This window comes from Rhagoletis pomonella, unplaced genomic scaffold, assembly GCF_013731165.1.
Source record: "Rhagoletis pomonella isolate Grant_MI unplaced genomic scaffold, Rhpom_1.0 Rhpom_scaffold_00003, whole genome shotgun sequence".
NCBI classification, from domain to species: Eukaryota; Metazoa; Arthropoda; class Insecta; order Diptera; family Tephritidae; genus Rhagoletis; species Rhagoletis pomonella.
This window is the reverse complement of record NW_023458557.1, coordinates 80783242-80800327: the sequence shown is the minus strand read 5'-3', so window position 1 is coordinate 80800327 and position 17086 is coordinate 80783242. Positions and strand designations below refer to the sequence as shown.

At 38.4% G+C, this 17086-nt stretch overlaps 1 protein-coding gene across 1 annotated transcript; it reads right to left on the bottom strand.

The window, feature by feature from the left end:
- Positions 1 to 7706: 7706 nt before the first annotated feature.
- On the bottom strand, positions 7707 to 14879 carry LOC118736395. The gene is made up of 3 exons (XM_036466488.1): positions 13559 to 14879; positions 11555 to 13505; positions 7707 to 7932 (listed from the first exon to the last, which is right to left on the bottom strand). The coding sequence occupies exons 1-3, from the start codon at positions 14877 to 14879 to the stop codon at positions 7707 to 7709; spliced, it is 3498 nt and encodes a 1165-aa protein (XP_036322381.1).
- Between the last annotated feature and the right edge of the window lie 2207 nt (positions 14880 to 17086).

Here is a 17086-nt window from a genome sequence, read left to right as displayed (position 1 = left end):
GTCAGCCAGCCTAGTAGCAGCTGTGCGGATATTGAAAGTGTCGGCATAAAAGCAAATAGCAAATGTTAGTTTCACCGATCGCCTGTTTGACTTGTTGAGTTGAATTGTTGCTTCTTTGGCTGGGCGAGTTGTGTGTTGCCCAATTAATTGCCATTAAGCGCATTTGAAGATTTTTAATTAAAGCAAAATCTTCTTAATTTAAATTGATCGCCCCCACTGCTTAATGACGTTGTGGTTTGCCGATAAGGCAACAACTTGCAGTACGTATTTTTAAGACGGTAGAAAGTTCACAAGTGCCGCCATATGTACGACTGCCAACAAATAAAAAATAAAAAAACCGGCGAAACACACAACAAATGCCAATATTTTCTCGAGTTAAATTCCACTGCTTTATTGTTTAATAGCTGTAGATTTATTTCGAGAAATTAAAAACGAATTTCTGTTTACTGCTTGCGTTTTACTCTTCTATATGTGTACACTCCCATGCACTTGAATAGGGTCAACACCTTTTCCCCGTTTTTTTTTCTGGTTTAATTTTATTTTATTTAAAATCCAATAGTTTCAATTAAAATATAGTTCATTCTCTAACAGAAATCACATAAACGCAATTTTCAGACTTTGTAGAAAATTAAAAAAAAAAAAATCAAGAAATTTACGAAAAATTGCAAAATTTTTTTCTTACAATCCTGGTATACAGTTTTGTAGCGCATTCAATTTTAGCGCAAGTTTCGAGTAGCTACGCTGGCAACCCCGGCAAGATAACCCTTGTCCCATGCTAAGCAGTGAAGCGAGAAGAACTAATATACAAACCCGCGTCTACCGACTGGCGGTGCAGAGAGCGAAAAGCTACACATTGTAACCAAACTCACTTCAAAGTGGATGAGCAAGCAAATTACTCCGGCAGGGGCAATCATCGATAAGCGTCAGCGGGAGCATGCACCGCTTCGAACATTATGGTCTACAGCCAAGAGTTCAGTCACACTGATCTATGGCAGACCAAAAGGGTGAGGGGCGGGTTTGGGTTGTCACTCACCGGCCCAGATATTCGGAGGCCTCCAAGGCAAGGCATTCGCTTAGCGGTGCGGCGGGTATCTAAGGATGATGTAACCGTCCGTGCTATGGGGAGAAATCTCGAGCATTTTTCAAGCGGGGTCTACGAATGAGTCTATGTTTAGAGATTAACCTTTATAGAAACTTGCATAATGAGAGAAATCCTATACAGGCTGTACTTAAGGCTCTAATATCCTTTAATGTTGCAGACGTTTAGCTGGAAAAGCAGGAGCCTCAATTCAAACAGGGGCTGAATCATTTCTTGCAGTAGTTCCAGACACTATCAGGGAAGAGCTAAGGAAAGCAACAATATAAAAGAACATAAAAAACTGGTAAAGCACCACAGGACATTCGCCAAGATTTATGAGGGGATGCAACCTGAAGAGATATTGGCTGGCATCCTCATGGGGCACTGAAGCTTAAGAAAACATCTACACAGTTCTCTACATATTCTAACGTCTCTATAGTTGCGGATTTTTATCAACTTTTTACCATATGTACTTTGTATTCTGATAACTGGGTTCTGCAGCCCACCAGGTGAAGTAAGTTTTCAATTTTGTTTGCGGACAGAATTTACCACAGATATTTCACACGGATGTTACCAAGGACGTCCTTGCATCCAGCGGCCCATACAATGGTTAAGGAGCGTTTCGGTGCCAGCTGGCTGAGGACCCATCTGTACTCAAAGGCTATCTTGGACGTGTTTACGTTTGGTTTTAAAGATTAAATAGTAGCTTAGCTATCAGAATAGATTGTGATAGGTTGGTTTGAAGGAAAGGAGTTTATGAGCCTCGAACGAAGCGTGAGGTTTAGTGAGAGATTGCTGAAGTTAATTCCGTTAGCTACCCTAACGTTTAGCTTAAAACCATCTGCGTACCTAAATAGTCGTCGATCTTGGCTGAAAAGTCACTGAAAAGTGTTTATTTTTCAACCAGAACCTGTGTAAATATACGCGCAAGATGTTCAAGATTTGATTTTGAACATGAGATGTTTAAAAAATACACATAAATATACACATAAAATGTTTAAAATTGTTAAAAATTTTAAAGTAAAAAAATATTTTTTTGCTAATAATTAACATTAACAGCCAATTTCACGAAAGGTATTTAAGGGGTAAATGATTTTAATTTTTCATGCGAAAATAGGTTTCTTAGCATTTTGTTGTAGTGTCGTAAAGAAGTGCTAAAATTTTGTATGAAAACATGCTGCACGGGGTTGTTTGGTATTGACCAGCCCTAATGTACATATATGTACATACATATATGCCCCAATGTATATATGAAATCTAATTTCAACTTGTTAAGCTAAAAAGTCATATTTACATAGAAAGCTGCAATCATTTTGATGCTTTTGCCATTTAAAAATATCTATTTATCATAGAAAAATAAACATTTCTGTCGTTTAAGAGAAACACACAGATATCGACAGTACAGATTGAATGCAGCCAACAAATCGTATAGTTTTACATATATTTTCAATTTCATCTGTTTATTTCAAATATTTGCTTTTTATTTTGATTTGCCAATTTATGTACATATGTATTCTGCATGCGTCCCCCTGTGTGTCACCCGCGCAAGCAACAAAACACAAAAAGTGGCTCCACCCAGTCAGTATTTCAATCGGCCTTGGTTTGCACCTCGCTGATATTCACTCTATCTCTCTCTTGCTCTCTTTCTCTCATTCTCACTCATGCGCGCATGGTGGCGAACAGTTTGCTTAGTATTTCTATTTCAGCGTCTAACAACCGACAAATGCACCTACACAACCGTTAGCACTACATATGAACATACACCAGCGCCATTGGTTGTTCAATGCACAGCACGTGCCAAGCGAGTATGGCGAGCGGACTTGTGTAGGTGAACATGTTCATGTGTGTATGTATGTCAGGCACGTAGCCAGTAGGGACTTAGCGGGCTGAGGCCCCTCCCGATGTAATACAAATTCTTACAAATTTGTGCTTTTATAATTTTTTGATTTTTGAATTGATTTTTTTTTATTGTCTCTAACTGTATGCTAAAACTTTGACAGTCTCAAGTCCAAAATAAAATACATAAAATTTTTTTTTGTACTAGTTTGAACTATAATTACATTTAAGAAAACAAATAAAATTAATTAAACGTAAAAGAAATGTTTTCCGGCAGTGGTGTTCGACTTGCTAAACCACAATACTGCCGCGAACACATGTTTTCTTTTCATATGGATAACTCTGTTATCTCTCATCTCAACAAAAACCTGTTTCTAAGATGTCTATGATTGACAAAACTTAAAAATCTAATTTAATTAATCTAAATTTAAAACTCTATATAACAAGGAGTTTCAACTTAAGACAGGGCTACCAGACATCCTGGTTTTGACTAATTGTCCTAGTGGCCTGGTCCATAATTAAATTGTCCTGGTTTTTCAATGAAGGTCAATTTTTGCCAGATTTTTGCTATGAACAAGAGGTTAAGCTATCTGTTACTAGCAATTGAAAATCGATAACGAAACGTTTTTTTTAACATGTTGAACATTATCTGGCCAGTTTACTCTCTTCTTTTTAGTTTATTTGGTTAAATTCCGTCAAGTGCTAAAGCAACTGTACTTATAAGAAATATATTGTCACCATATTCACTTGTATCTCTGTTTCTGATTCGGGTGATAAGTGTTCAGGCTTATGGCAGCCATAATTTACGAATATAACTATGGGCTAATAGGTTTATTTATTGATTGGTTGGGAGAAATGTAAATGTCTGCAAATATAACTGACTGTCTTACTATGTTCAAATCTGCATTCTCAGGTACATATTTCTACTACTTATTTAAGTCGGGACATCGAGACCAAATCCATTAGACATGTTCCAAATCAAAGCTGAATATTTTACTGTTCTTGCGGATGAGCCCTTGAACGGTGCACAGATTGCACGAATTGCACGGTAAAAACCGGTTTTCGTATGGGGCAGATAGTGATACGAGTACCGAGTACAGAATATCGATACTTTTCATGAGTACTGAGTAGTATCGAGAACTCGATACTTTTTGACAAGTACTGAGTAACTATCACGAATACCAAAAAGAAGCGACGTGTTAAAAACTTAGTTAAGTCAGAAAATTAAAAAAATATTATAAACAAATTCGTTCTTTCAATTGCAAAAACTGTTTAAAAGTCACCCAACAAACATTGCGGTGAAAGCTCGAAAATGATCATCTCATTTACTTCAATGGTGGCATAACAAAAAAAGCTTTAAAGTTTTGAATCTAAATATTCAAATATTCTGCAATTTTCACGTTTGCCTTAAAAATACTTGGAAGTAGGAGTATTATCGATACTTGTTTTCAAATATGAGTACTGGCATCGATTCTTCTTTAGAGTATTTTAAATGAGTACTAGTATCGATACTTTTCTAAAAAGTTCTATCACAGCGTTGCAAGCTGTAAACATATATATTTACGCACACAAACTTCAGTAGTACGCGAAGATTTCATTGGCTTTGTTCCAATCCATAGTCACTTTTCCGAAAATTTGACAAAAAGTTTTTTTTGTTTGTTAAAAATTCATGTTTTTCAGCGCAAAATGAAAAATTAAGATAGGTTTCTGAAATTTTGCCACAACTATTTTTTTTGTGACGGACGACGAAAGAAAAAATAAGTGGATTTATTTGACCACGTCTAATATACATACTTGCATTGTATGTGTATCTATAAGTAACCCTTTTGTGATATCATTAATGATGCTATTTTTCGTTCAAAAATTTATATAATTATACTTACGGTGGCCATATTTATGAGAGCCGAATACGGGACAAAAAATAATTTTGCTAATTTTTTCGGCAAGAGCTTACAGATCTTAAAGCTTTCTTCAATGATCCTATATGTATTAGCCCGGAAACAGTGTTTTTTTATTAACATCACAAATTTGTAGGATAATTTTCTCGACATTTTCTCCCTGTAAAATTAAAAAAAAAAAATCGTTAAAATTTAATATCATCAAGTGCAATTTTAAGTCGCTAAGGCTTACCATTATTTTTGGAAATTTTTTATTTATTTTTTGTTGACAGTGTTACGCAATTTTCTCGTACAAAGTAGGTAAGTATGTTCGACCATTTTCTTGAAAGAGAAGTAAATGAGCAGTACTTTCCACTCGCAGTTTATTATAGTCAATTTCAATGAGTTACAAACCTGCAAACCAAATTTTCTTCTAAAGATTCTAATTAAAAAGTTTAAAATTTTGGTGAAACATTGTAGAATTAATTTCTATAGTTTTTTGCACAAAGTGGGAAATTTAGTATAATATGTTTTTTGTTAGCAAAAGAGCTTTACTTTCATAAAATAAATAATAAACATTAAATAAACTAAGGAAAAATAGCCAAAACTTACTAAAATGTCGAGTCCTAATTTCTATTTTGGTCACTGTATGTATTCCTCGATTCGAGTCACTGGCATTCAGATTAGAAAATAATAACTGTTTATGAAGAAAATTACGATCATATATGTACCAACATCACTTAAAACTTCTTCATCAGCTTGCTATTTTAATGAGCTGTAAGGCGTCGAAACACCGAATACGGGACAAATACAGGACATTAAAAGAAAGACAGAACATTTGGCGTCCCGTATAAAATAAATAAATTGCCAGGACAATGGGTCAAAAAAGAGGACTGTCCTGTATAATACAGGACGGATGGTCACCGTAATTATACTGCATAAAATGTGTAAGACTTACTTCATTTGTTTTGCTGTTAAAGATGTTCTTACACGATTTGTATTTGCATCTGTAAATGTGACTTTTTTCAATACATATGTAATTGCGTATGCCTGTCAAATTTACAGTCTTTATTTAACTATTTAAAAATACGTTCTATGAAAACGAAATAAACTTAACTCAGATGATTCTATGACAGATGAAAATATAAACATTTCAATTTCTTATGTAATATTCGTTGTACAGAAACATATATAATTGGCCTTTACACGATATGTTGACATTTCCATATGTAAACAGTGGCATGTACACATGCAAATACATATCGTGTAAGAACACCTTAAGCACGTATCCCCTACAAAAAAAAAAAATCCTAACTACGGGCCTGATATACATATGTAAGTACATATTTGTGTGCTGTGCTCCTACACAGTGGGCGCTAGGTACCGATTCATTTGAGGCAAATGGCTGGAAACAGGTTCGTGGTTGGCTTACTCTGCAGTGCTGGTGCGAATGCGTTTAGAAAACCTAAATACATACACATGCATGCGCACTACTTTGGCATTAAGTATTTACATATGTATGTATGTATAGAGTAAATATGTAGGTATGTCTTTTTTTATTTATGTACATGCATATGTATGTAAAGTGCATAACGACGTCGCGGCGGATACAAAGGGCAGCAGCAATGGCAATAATTGATTGCGCCGCGCTCCTCCTCAGTATGCAATCAATGCGTGAGCCAATCACAGCCATGCATTTATCCTCGACCAGCGCTCGTTGCTCGCCCAACACTCTAGGCATACACTCTAAAAGTGCATGTTCTAAATATATATCATCAGAAAATACTGAAAATTCGCTTCAGATAATACGCTCTTTAAAATACATTTATGGAAGTTTTATGTACAGTATGTAATAAATAAATTAACTTTTTAAAGTTTCATAAATTGCATTTTATTTACATAAAATTTACAAAGAACTCAAACATTTTCAACCGGCTTCAAAAAAGGGGAGGTTATCAATTCTGCGGAGCCACGGACCACGTGAACCGATTCCGATAATTCTTTTTTTTTTTACCGGAAAGATGGTACCTTAAGGGTCGTCTCGTAATTTGGTTTAGATCCGATCATTAAATCATGAAAAATTTAACGGTACTCCAAAATTTGTATATGAGAATTTTTTTTTTTTATTTATTGTTTTATTTTTTGCTGAAAAATTACTTGCTTAATAAAAAGTTCTATAAACACAGGATGCACTCAACTTTCAAAAGTAATAAAAAATTTTACAAAAGAATTTTAATATAAATAAATTAAATAATTGCATGAAATTTGTACACTTTTATGTTGATTTTCGTCGATTTCGGTTTTCTCATTTTTTTAATACTTCGAATACCGTAAATTTAACTGAACTTGTATTTTTATCATGTAGCTCATTTTAATGGAACGAACCCCAAAACCCACCCCTTGTGTGCGCTAATGCTAAGTGCTCATATTTACTCAACTTTAAACACTTTTTGTGTAGTTTTTCTCTACGTGACAAATTTGGTATGTAAAAGTAAACAGACAGTGTTTAATTTTGCACACACTAGGAGAGGAAACTGGAATTGTTTAGAGGAAATTTTAAACATTTTATGTGTAAACTGTGAAATTGTGTACAATAAATGTTTAGAACTCAAAAAACAAATTTGAAATTTGTTCTACGCCAAACATATGATAAGTAAAAGTAAGCAAGCAGTGTTGAATTGAATTAACACGGCGTGTAAATTTGCATTCATTAAGAGAGGAAACTGGTTTCCAATCTTAATATGCGCAAATTAAAAAAAAAAAAAAATTTTTTTTAGAGTGTACATACTTAATACTCGTATTTATGTATATGTACATACATATGTAAGTGTTGTTTAGGGATATTTTTTGGTAGCCATCTCACGCATCGACAAACATATGTATATCTATACATATGTACATACGTACATCCCTCTTCATTCAGCTTGTCTCTCGCACCCGACCTGCAGCGTCCGTTGTCTGTTTTGATTGATAACAAAGCCATTATCGGTTGGATTGACGTTATCGCATTCGAAATTGAAGTCGATTTGGAAATTATGACAATCCGTGTCAATTGTGTTTGTTTTTGGCGTTTGTAAGTCCGTAATAACCTTCAAAGTACCTACCGTCGCTATGATGGCGTAGCCTTTGGCTTTATTGAGTCTATGGGACGAATAGGCCATAATACGAGTAGTTAATGCTTATTGTTGTTTTAACAACTTTGAATTGCCTACGCGAAGATTTTGTTTTTAGGTTTTACGTATACATACATAATTTATTTATAAAATAATTATTGTTTTTTGTTTTGCCACTCCTAGTAGTCATTGATTGACATTGTAAAATTACGGTTTAATCGATGTACGCCTGTACCGTACCAATGTTATACATTTACGCGTCGGATATTGAAATTTTTCTCTGTTTACTTAATGCCCATTTAATACACATCAAATGATTTATTGCGATTCAGCTGCTGCATAAATCATGGAAAGGAAGGTATAAACCTGTACCGCTCCGTTATTAGTGAGCTAATAAAATTTTTTATTTTTTTTTTGTATAATTCATTGTACGACCGTAAATCTCCTTAAACGCCACCAAAAACAAATTAATAATTTGTTCACTCAAAACATCAATATGAAAGATTTATAAATCATTCTAACTTTAGACTGAATATGCTTGCCGCAAAGTTAGATCAGTTGAAGCAGCCTTGGTCGCAAATGTTGGGGGTAGGGATGGCAGCGATTAATCACTTGATTAAATTAATCGATTATTTTTGTACAATTTGCGATTTAATTGCATCCTAGTCTTGTGTTTCAGTAATCGATTATTAATCGATTAATTGTGAAATAATCGTAAAACTATTTTCAGGAAATACGAATTCTGTAGTTGTCTAAAATTGCAAAAAGCCGCTAGGATTGCTCAATTTCAGAGCATAGTTTAGCTGTGCATGTAAGCCCATTGCGCCCCACAGTGGTAAAAACGGGCAATCTAAGTGGACATTGCTCATAGTTTCTAAAAAAAAATGGTCGAAATCACTTGAAAATTTATGAGTATCTTCTTAAGATACTTAACTGTACATACATAAATTGTGGCGCTGATAAGTGAGACGCACAGTGGGCGGGGGCAGCAAAAAATAGTTAATCGAAAGTTGAAAATTTTTTGAACACAATCTTTAGACAGATATCTAGATTTATAGAATCTAAAAGAGTTTTCAGTTTAGTGACCATTTTTATACTTTTCCAAGCTTCTAAACTTGAACATTTATAAAAACTAAAAAGTAGTAAAGAAAGATGCTCATCTAAAAATTAAAATTTTTTATAGCAGGAATTCAGTTGCTAAACGCCCTATCTCAGCATATTTTCAATGTATTTTCATTTGAGATAAGGTGTTGCAGAGTTTTCCCAAATGTTGATTGCGAGAAGATTCCTTGTTAGAGTTGATTGTAGAGTTCCAAGTAAAAGTCGCGGTTTACTAATTTACAATTTAATTTAATCTACTTTAATTGTTCAATAGAAACTTTACAATTTTTATGCGAAAATTCTAAGCGGGCGAACGATATATGCAGGCGGTAGAAAAGCTAACGAACGGAAAGCAATTAGCCGAAAAAACAATAATAAACGAAGAAGGAGAATAAGAAATGTCAAATGACGTTTGCTATTAACTCCTTCGTGGTGAATTAACGTTAACCCTTGTAAGTGCGTGAACATTAACTCTTATGTTATACATGCAAGCATTAATCTTTAAAGTTAGTATATTCGAACCCAACATACCGCCGCCCTTGAACTATCTATGTTCATATGATAGGTTCAACTTAATTTTACAAATAGATGGTTACAATACATTTTTGAAAGAAAAAACTTTAAATATAGGAAAAAAGACTTAAAGTACGATTATCTTATTGGGCTATGAGTCAGCATCATCGCAAAATAGGTCTCCTTTGGTGGGTAGTAGGCACAACTTTGCTATTGGACGAACAAACTCTCCATTAGACGTTTTCACTGTCACGACTCGTACGCGACCATCAGCTCCAGGATGACATCGAATTACCCTCGCTAGTAACCACTTTGTAGGGGGAGTAGGCTCGTTGAACACAGCTACTATATCTCCTTCTTCGAAGTTGCGTGTTGGCCGAAACCACTTTGTGCGACGTTGCAGACTGACAAGATATTCATCTCTCCAACGACGCCAAAAATGCCGCCTTATTGCGGAAATTAACTGCCAACGTTGATAAAGATTTCCGCAGAACCCTTGACCCTCAGGTTAAGCGGCTCCCCAACGATAAAGTGCCCTGGGGTTAACGCTTCGAGGTCGACTGCGCTTGTTGTGCCTTCACATAACGGGCGGGAGTTCACGCATGCTTCGACTTCTGTCAATAATGTACTAAACTCTTCGTATGAAAGTAGAGTTTCGCCCAAAACGCGTTTTAGGTGGTATTTAATGCGCTTGATACCGGTCTCCCAGTATCCACCCATATGCGGCGCGGTGGGCGGATTAAAACGCCACTCTATGTTCGACTCAGAAAAGAAAGATTGTAGTCTGCCGTCTGCCATGCATTGCTCATATCTGTTGCGAAGTTCCTTCTCAGCGCCGACGAAGTTTGTGCCATTATCTGAAAACATCGTCTTGCAATACCCTCTTCGGTTAATAAACCTTTTGAACGCGTTAAGAAAAGCGGAAGTCGATAAATCTCCGACAAACTCTAGGTGCATTGAGCCAGTGCACATACAAATGAAGGAGCAAATATAGCCTTTGATGGACTTCGCCCCTCTTCCGTGCGTGTACTTAAACATGTATGGGCCGGCAAAATCTACGGCGGTGCGAATGAAACAGCGGACGTAGGTAACTCGAGATACAGGAAGATCACCCATTGATTGCGTAGCGAGATTCCGATTTAAATAAGTACATTTTACGCACTTGCGATAAGCACTGCGGATCAAGTTGCGGGCGCCAATAACCCAGTAGCGCCGTAGCAAAACCACTTGCATTAAACGTGGTTCTGCATGCAGAGTGAACCGATGAATGTCGAATATGATTAGCTTCGACAGCGGAGAATTCTTGGGTAAGATGACGGGATGCTTTACATCATATGCGACATCCGCGGACTTCAGTCTACCCCCAACTCGAAGAATACCATTTGAGTCGAGAAACGGCTGCAAGCGCAACAGGCTACTGCGGAGCGGGATCGGCCTTTTTGCGCTGCAATGAAAAATTTCGCTAGTAAAGAAAAAAATGTTGGGTATACCTTATTAAACGGCGCTCAGCTTCAGCTATCTCAACACAGCTAGGAGGACCACATCTTTTTTCGCCAGTGCGTTGAATACTAGAGCGGGTATTGAGCATAAAACGTAAAACGTAAGCGATGATTCGCCGTAATTTGGAGTACGACGAGTATTTAGTCATTATCGACCAATGAAGATCCGAGTTTGTGACGTGAGAATGAACCTTCTTCCGTAGACCCAACTCCGTTACGTGCGTTTTTGATAAGCCTTGCTTCCAAAACTGGTTTGAACTACTCAGAAATTCTGGACCGTTCCACCATTGCTCATGGTGCAGAAGTTTTAGCGGAGTCATACCTCTAGAGGCGCAATCTGCTGGATTTCCTTCAGAGCGTACGTGATTCCAGCACTCCGGAGGAAGAATCTCGTGGATATCAGCGACCCGGTTTGCGACAAACGTTTCCCATCTGCTAGGGTGTGCTTGCAACCACGCCAACGTAATAGTTGAGTCCGTCCAAGCAAATAACGGGTATCGTAGATCACCCCAACTATGCAACACACTTCTAACTAACTTAGCAGCGAGGTGAGCAGCGCACAGTTCCAAGCGTGGCAAAGATGTAGTTTTAATCGGTGCCACTTTGGTTTTGGCCGAAATTATTGAAACGGTGACCTGACCGTCACTATGAACGGTGCGTGCGTACATCACTGCAGCGTAAGCGCGCTCGGAAGCATCAGCGAAAATGTGCAATTCAGTAAAGGATGCAGTCGTTCCACAACCGAGCCAGCGACTCACCTTCAAGTCTACTAGTTTCTGCAGCTGCACGCGATGATCAACCCATAGATTTGCTATTGTGTCTGATATCAAGTCATCCCATCCAACCTCAGCGCGCCAAATGTCTTGGAACCACATTTTCGAGCATATTGTCACAGGAGCAAGTAAGCCCAGCGGATCAAAGAGAATACTGGCATCTGACAAAAAGGCTCTCTTAGTCAAAATAGCGGGTGGCTCCTTTAGGTCGACTGCGAATGTAAAGTAGTCGCCCTCTATGTTCCAAATGAGGCCTAACGCATGAACGTCCTTACCGTCGACTATGTAATGGGATATAGTTTGAGATGACTTGGAGATGATTTCTTTCAGCTCAGCGCAGTTAGATGCCCACTTCCTTAGTTCGAAGCCGCCTTCTTGAAGAATTTCAGATACGTTTTGTTGAAGCAACCGGAGTTGTGACTTGCAAGAGGCTCCAGTTAGCAGGTCATCCATGTAAAAATCATTGAGGATCGCGTCAACCGCTTTCTTACACCCATTAGTTGTGCACTTAGCAGTTTGTTGCAACGCTTTTACAGCTAAGTGAGACGCGGCGGCCACCCCGTACGTTACGCGTAACATGCGGTAATCTCTAATGGGTGAAGATGGATCTGGACGCCAAACGATTCGTTGCAGATCGACGTGTTTCGACGAAACGCAGACCTGCCGATACATTTTAGCTACATCCGCGGTTACCGCGTAGCGATGCGTTCTGAAGCGCAGCAATATAGAATATAAATCTTGCTGTAGCTGAGGTCCAACAAACAATGCGTCATTAAGCGAGTTACCCGTGGTGGTTTTGGCGGACGCGTTGAAGACTACCCTCAGCTTGGTCGTAACGCTAGATTCTTTAATGACTGGGTGGTGTGGCATATAATACACCTCACTCGTCGTTTCAAACACCTCCTCCATGTGACCCATGTCAATGAGCTCTCTCATGAACTCATCGTAGCGCAAACGCAAATCGCTGTTGCTAGCGAGCCTTCGTTCTATGCATAGCAGGTTACGTATTGCGAAGTTTCGTGACTCACCCAATACGATTTTAGGTTTAAGCGGTAGTTCAACCACAAAGCGACCATCCGGCATTCTTTGATGTGTAGAATTGAAGTGATTCTCGCAGAAGTTTTCCTCATGCGTGAGATGCTGTTTCTGCGGCGAGTCTTCGAGCTCCCATAACCTAGCGAGCGCTCGATCTAATTGCACATCACAATGCAGCGATTGCAAACTAGGCGTTGGCGAACCAAGACTGTCAACGTTTCCAAATAAAGTCCAGCCAAAAACTGTTTTCTGGGCCATAGGCGTGCCAGACGGGCCTTTTCGAAGCTCCACACAGATTAGTTGATCCATTACATCCATGCCTACGAGTACGTTTATGCGGCCAGGCTTCGCGAAATATGGATCAGCTAGGAATAAGCCTTGGATATGTGGGCAACTAGAAACACTCAAGGTCTGCGTCGGCAAATCGTTGGTGATTTTCGGAAGAATCAGCGCGGTAATATCGTAGCATTTATCCGAACAATTAGACGAAAGCGTGAGCAGCGTTTCGCCTCTACAGCGACCGCCTTGCGATGAACAAATTCCTGTGACAAATACAGAAGACGATGAACGTGTTAATCCCAAACGCTGTACACATGCCTCCGTTACAAAAGAGGCGTACGACCCGGTGTCGAACAATAAACGTGCTGTCTGCCAATGACCAGCGCAGTCTCGAATCTTTACTAATGCGGTAGATAATAAACTGATTTTTGCGTTGCAGGTAGCGGAATGGAACCAGCACTCAAGCAGGACGAAACGTGTGAAGCAGCGCTATTCACTGCTAAAGCGGTGGCAGATGAACCAGTTGCATGGTTGCTTACAGATGCGGGATTCGAAGCGGCAGCGATGGCATCGACGACATGAGCCGATGTGGCGGCGGGTGAATGTGTATTACTGTGAAGCAGCGTATGGTGTCGTTGATGACATATTCGGCAAGCGGATGAGCTATTACAGCGTTCTTTGTAATGCCCTGGACTTAAACAATTCAAGCAAGCTTTGGATTCTTTGATAAATTTAGATTTTGCAGTAAAATCTAAACTACGAAATTTGTCGCAAGAGTAGATCTTATGAGCTGCATTGCAGTACATGCAGCGCGCGGGGTTTTGCTCTGGAATTGCGTGAAATACTTTTGTTGATTTCGCAGCATATTTATGCGTCGTCGGCTTAATAGTTGTTGCCTGCGGAGCAGGCGCGGTAATCATTGCCAATGAGCGGCACCTAATCTCCAGAAACGTTGTCAGTTGTTCGAAGGTGGGGGGTTCATCGCTAATAAGCGATAACTCCCACTGCTTGCGGGTTTCGAACGCGAGTTTATTTACTGTATTATGTACTAACCAATCGTCCCAGAAGTCTACGGGACGCCCTAATGCTTTAAGCTCTCGTATGTGTTGCTGAATTGCATCGAGAACACCCTTAATAGCATCAGCAGTGTCACCCGAAGCCTTGCGAACGTCAGCTATCGCCCTGAGGTGTGCCTCAACAATAACTCCCATTACTTTATAGCGAGATTTTAGCAAGTCCCACGCCTCTGTGTAGTTTGCATCACAGATTTTGAAGCCACTAATAATGCTTAGTGCATCACCTTTTAGGCAACTGCGCAAATAATGTAATTTTTGCCCATCTGATAAAGCGGTGTTGGTGTCAACCAACGAACAAAAGGCGTCATAGAAGGCGACCCAATCCGTGGAATCGCCCGAAAAGGTTGGTAAATCCATTTTGGGCAAACGTATAGCCGCAGACACAGACGCTGACGTAGCTGCAGGCTGTGTTGGCGGTTCCGCCCTACACTTTTGAACCCGTTTGAAGTTGGCTAAAGCTTCAGCATACCAAGTTTCACCTTGTATGCGAGCGTTCTCCTGTACTTCCACATTGTCAGATCCACAAGATGTTTCAACGTCATCTTGAGCAGCGGTGAAACGTACCCATTGCTCGTTAAGGAGTTGTAAATAGCTTGATACAGTGTCGACGTCCATGAGAAAAGCTTCGTCTTTGCTCTTTGTCATGTATCTTTTAATAGCATTTATTGCGGAGTCGCGAATTTTTACCGAAGAAGACATTATTAGTTTTGCTTTATGGGTCGTTTGTAGATAAACGATATTTTATGTTGATTGCAGAGGGCAAAATAAAGTCACGGCAGATTTGTAAGTAATGCAAAGTAAAAAAAACTGATAATTCGTAGAGGACAAATCAGAGGACCGCAGAATGTCACAATAACGCATGTATTTCGAACGATTTGCAGAGGTCAAGCCAAAGTCACCTTGAGTTATGAAATTTATGCTTCTTGTACGTATGTATGTAGGTGTGAATGTGACCTACACCTTGATTTCCATACAATTGCGCTTATACGAGCGGTTCGAGAATATTCGGACCGAAGGACCAGCGAATGTTGCAGAGTTTTCTCAAATGTTGATTGCGAGAAGATTCCTTGTTAGAGTTGATCGTAGAGTTCCAAGTAAAAGTCGCGGTTTACTAATTTACAATTTAATTCAATCTACTTTAATTGTTCAATAGAAACTTTACAATTTTTATGCGAAAATTCTAAGCGGGCGAACGATATATGCAGGCGGTAGAAAAGCTAACGAACGAAAAGCAATTAGCCGAAAAAACAATAATAAACGAAGAAGGAGAATAAGAAATGTCAAATGACGTTTGCTATTAACTCCTCAAGAATGATAGAATACAAGATTGCGCCGTCCTGGCCGTTGACATTTGTGTACCACAAGTAAACAAAGAATAGAGCGAAAAGAAGAACGAGTTGAAACTGCCAAAGCAGTTCACTTTACAGCGAAAAACGTGTTTTAATTTTGCTAAATGTGAAAATATTGCATTTTTCACCTAATCTATTAGAGAATAGTGAACATTTTAGTGCACTCCATTGCTTTGCAATTGAGGCTGCTTCAGCAAACGTTTTAGTGCACTCCATTGCTTTGCAATTAAGGCTGCTGCAGAAAACTGCAGCAGCATCATCCTGCGGGATTGATTAGTTACCTTGCTAATGGAAGCTGCGTGGATCAGAAACAAAATCCTTGTGAGGAAATGCTGTTAATATAATAATAGAGAAACATTTCGGGAACGGCTTTGCCGTGCCCTATGTACACAAAATGCAGCGATTCGTCTCAGCGCTACACTTGCATCTACGCTTCTTGCATCTTGACGGCTGTCGCAATATAACACACAGCACTTCATTGAATTAGTTTTTAAGCAGTCTTCAACTAAAAAATCACTCGCAAATTGCAAATTAACATAATTTAAACTGATTTTTCACTTATAATTAAATTTCTCTTTAGCTGATTTGTAAACAAAGGTTTATTTACAAGTTACCACAACTGTCAAAATCGGCAAAACTAAAGTAGCGGTACCACTGACGGCGCCACCTTTGTTCGCTGCACCGTGTTAACTCCTTCGTGGTGAATTAACGTTAACCCTTGTAAGTGCGTGAACATTAACTCTTATGTTATACATGCAAGCATTAATCTTTAAAGTTAGTATATTCGAACCCAACATAAGGCGTTTTTTGAACCGAATTCTGAAATAGGGTGTTCTTTAACCAAATTTTGGGATAGGGTGTTTTTCAATATTATTATGGAATGGGCATTCTTCAATAACATTCTGAAATACGGCGTTCTTGAAAAGTTTTCTGAGATATGGTGTATTGGTTGATGGTTAACCCAATGAAATCCATCAATATCAATATTTTCTTATAGTGAAAAATATTTTCAACACACAAAAAAGAAAATAACGAGAAAAACACGAAACAAATTTCGTACGTATTTGTCCAGCCGCTTATTCTCATTTGCAAGGAGATAATGCATGAGTTAATGCAAATAAAGACGGTTTATGCAGATAAGCGAGCCAGTTTGTCAACCGTAAAATATTCAGAATGACGAGTTGAATTGGTCCAGCCGTGTCTCTTTGTAAACACATTAACTCGAACAAAATTTAGATATTTCAACGAAAGTCAGGACCGAAGTTGCCTTTGGTATAATTTAGGTTAGTATTAAAATTTGGCGAAAGCTGTCAATAACCACGCTCACCTCCCATGTACTGATTAACAGTATTTTTGTATTATTATTAGTTTTTACGAATTTTGCTGTTCAAATTTCCATGTCAAATATATCAACAAATATTTGTGGGCAATTTTGCACCAGTCGTTGTCTATGGGTTAATGATAAAAAAATCCTATACATGCACAGTACTTCATGTATTAATTTTCAAATAAGCATCCCAGTAGCGAAAATGGACACCGGTGACATCGTCACTAATG

What these genes read in the sequence shown, in the direction of transcription:
- LOC118736395 (XM_036466488.1), bottom strand. Translation starts at nt 14,879, where the DNA reads ATGTCTTCTTCGGTAAAAATTCGCGACTCCGCAATAAATGCTATTAAA. An exon ending in TTCGTCCTGCTTGAGTGCTG is followed by an intron (nt 13,506 to 13,558) that starts GTTCCATTCCGC and finishes CTACCGCATTAG; the next exon opens with TAAAGATTCGAGACTGCGCT. An exon ending in GCTGCTCACCTCGCTGCTAA is followed by an intron (nt 7,933 to 11,554) that starts GTTAGTTAGAAG and finishes TTCGTCCCATAG; the next exon opens with ACTCAATAAAGCCAAAGGCT.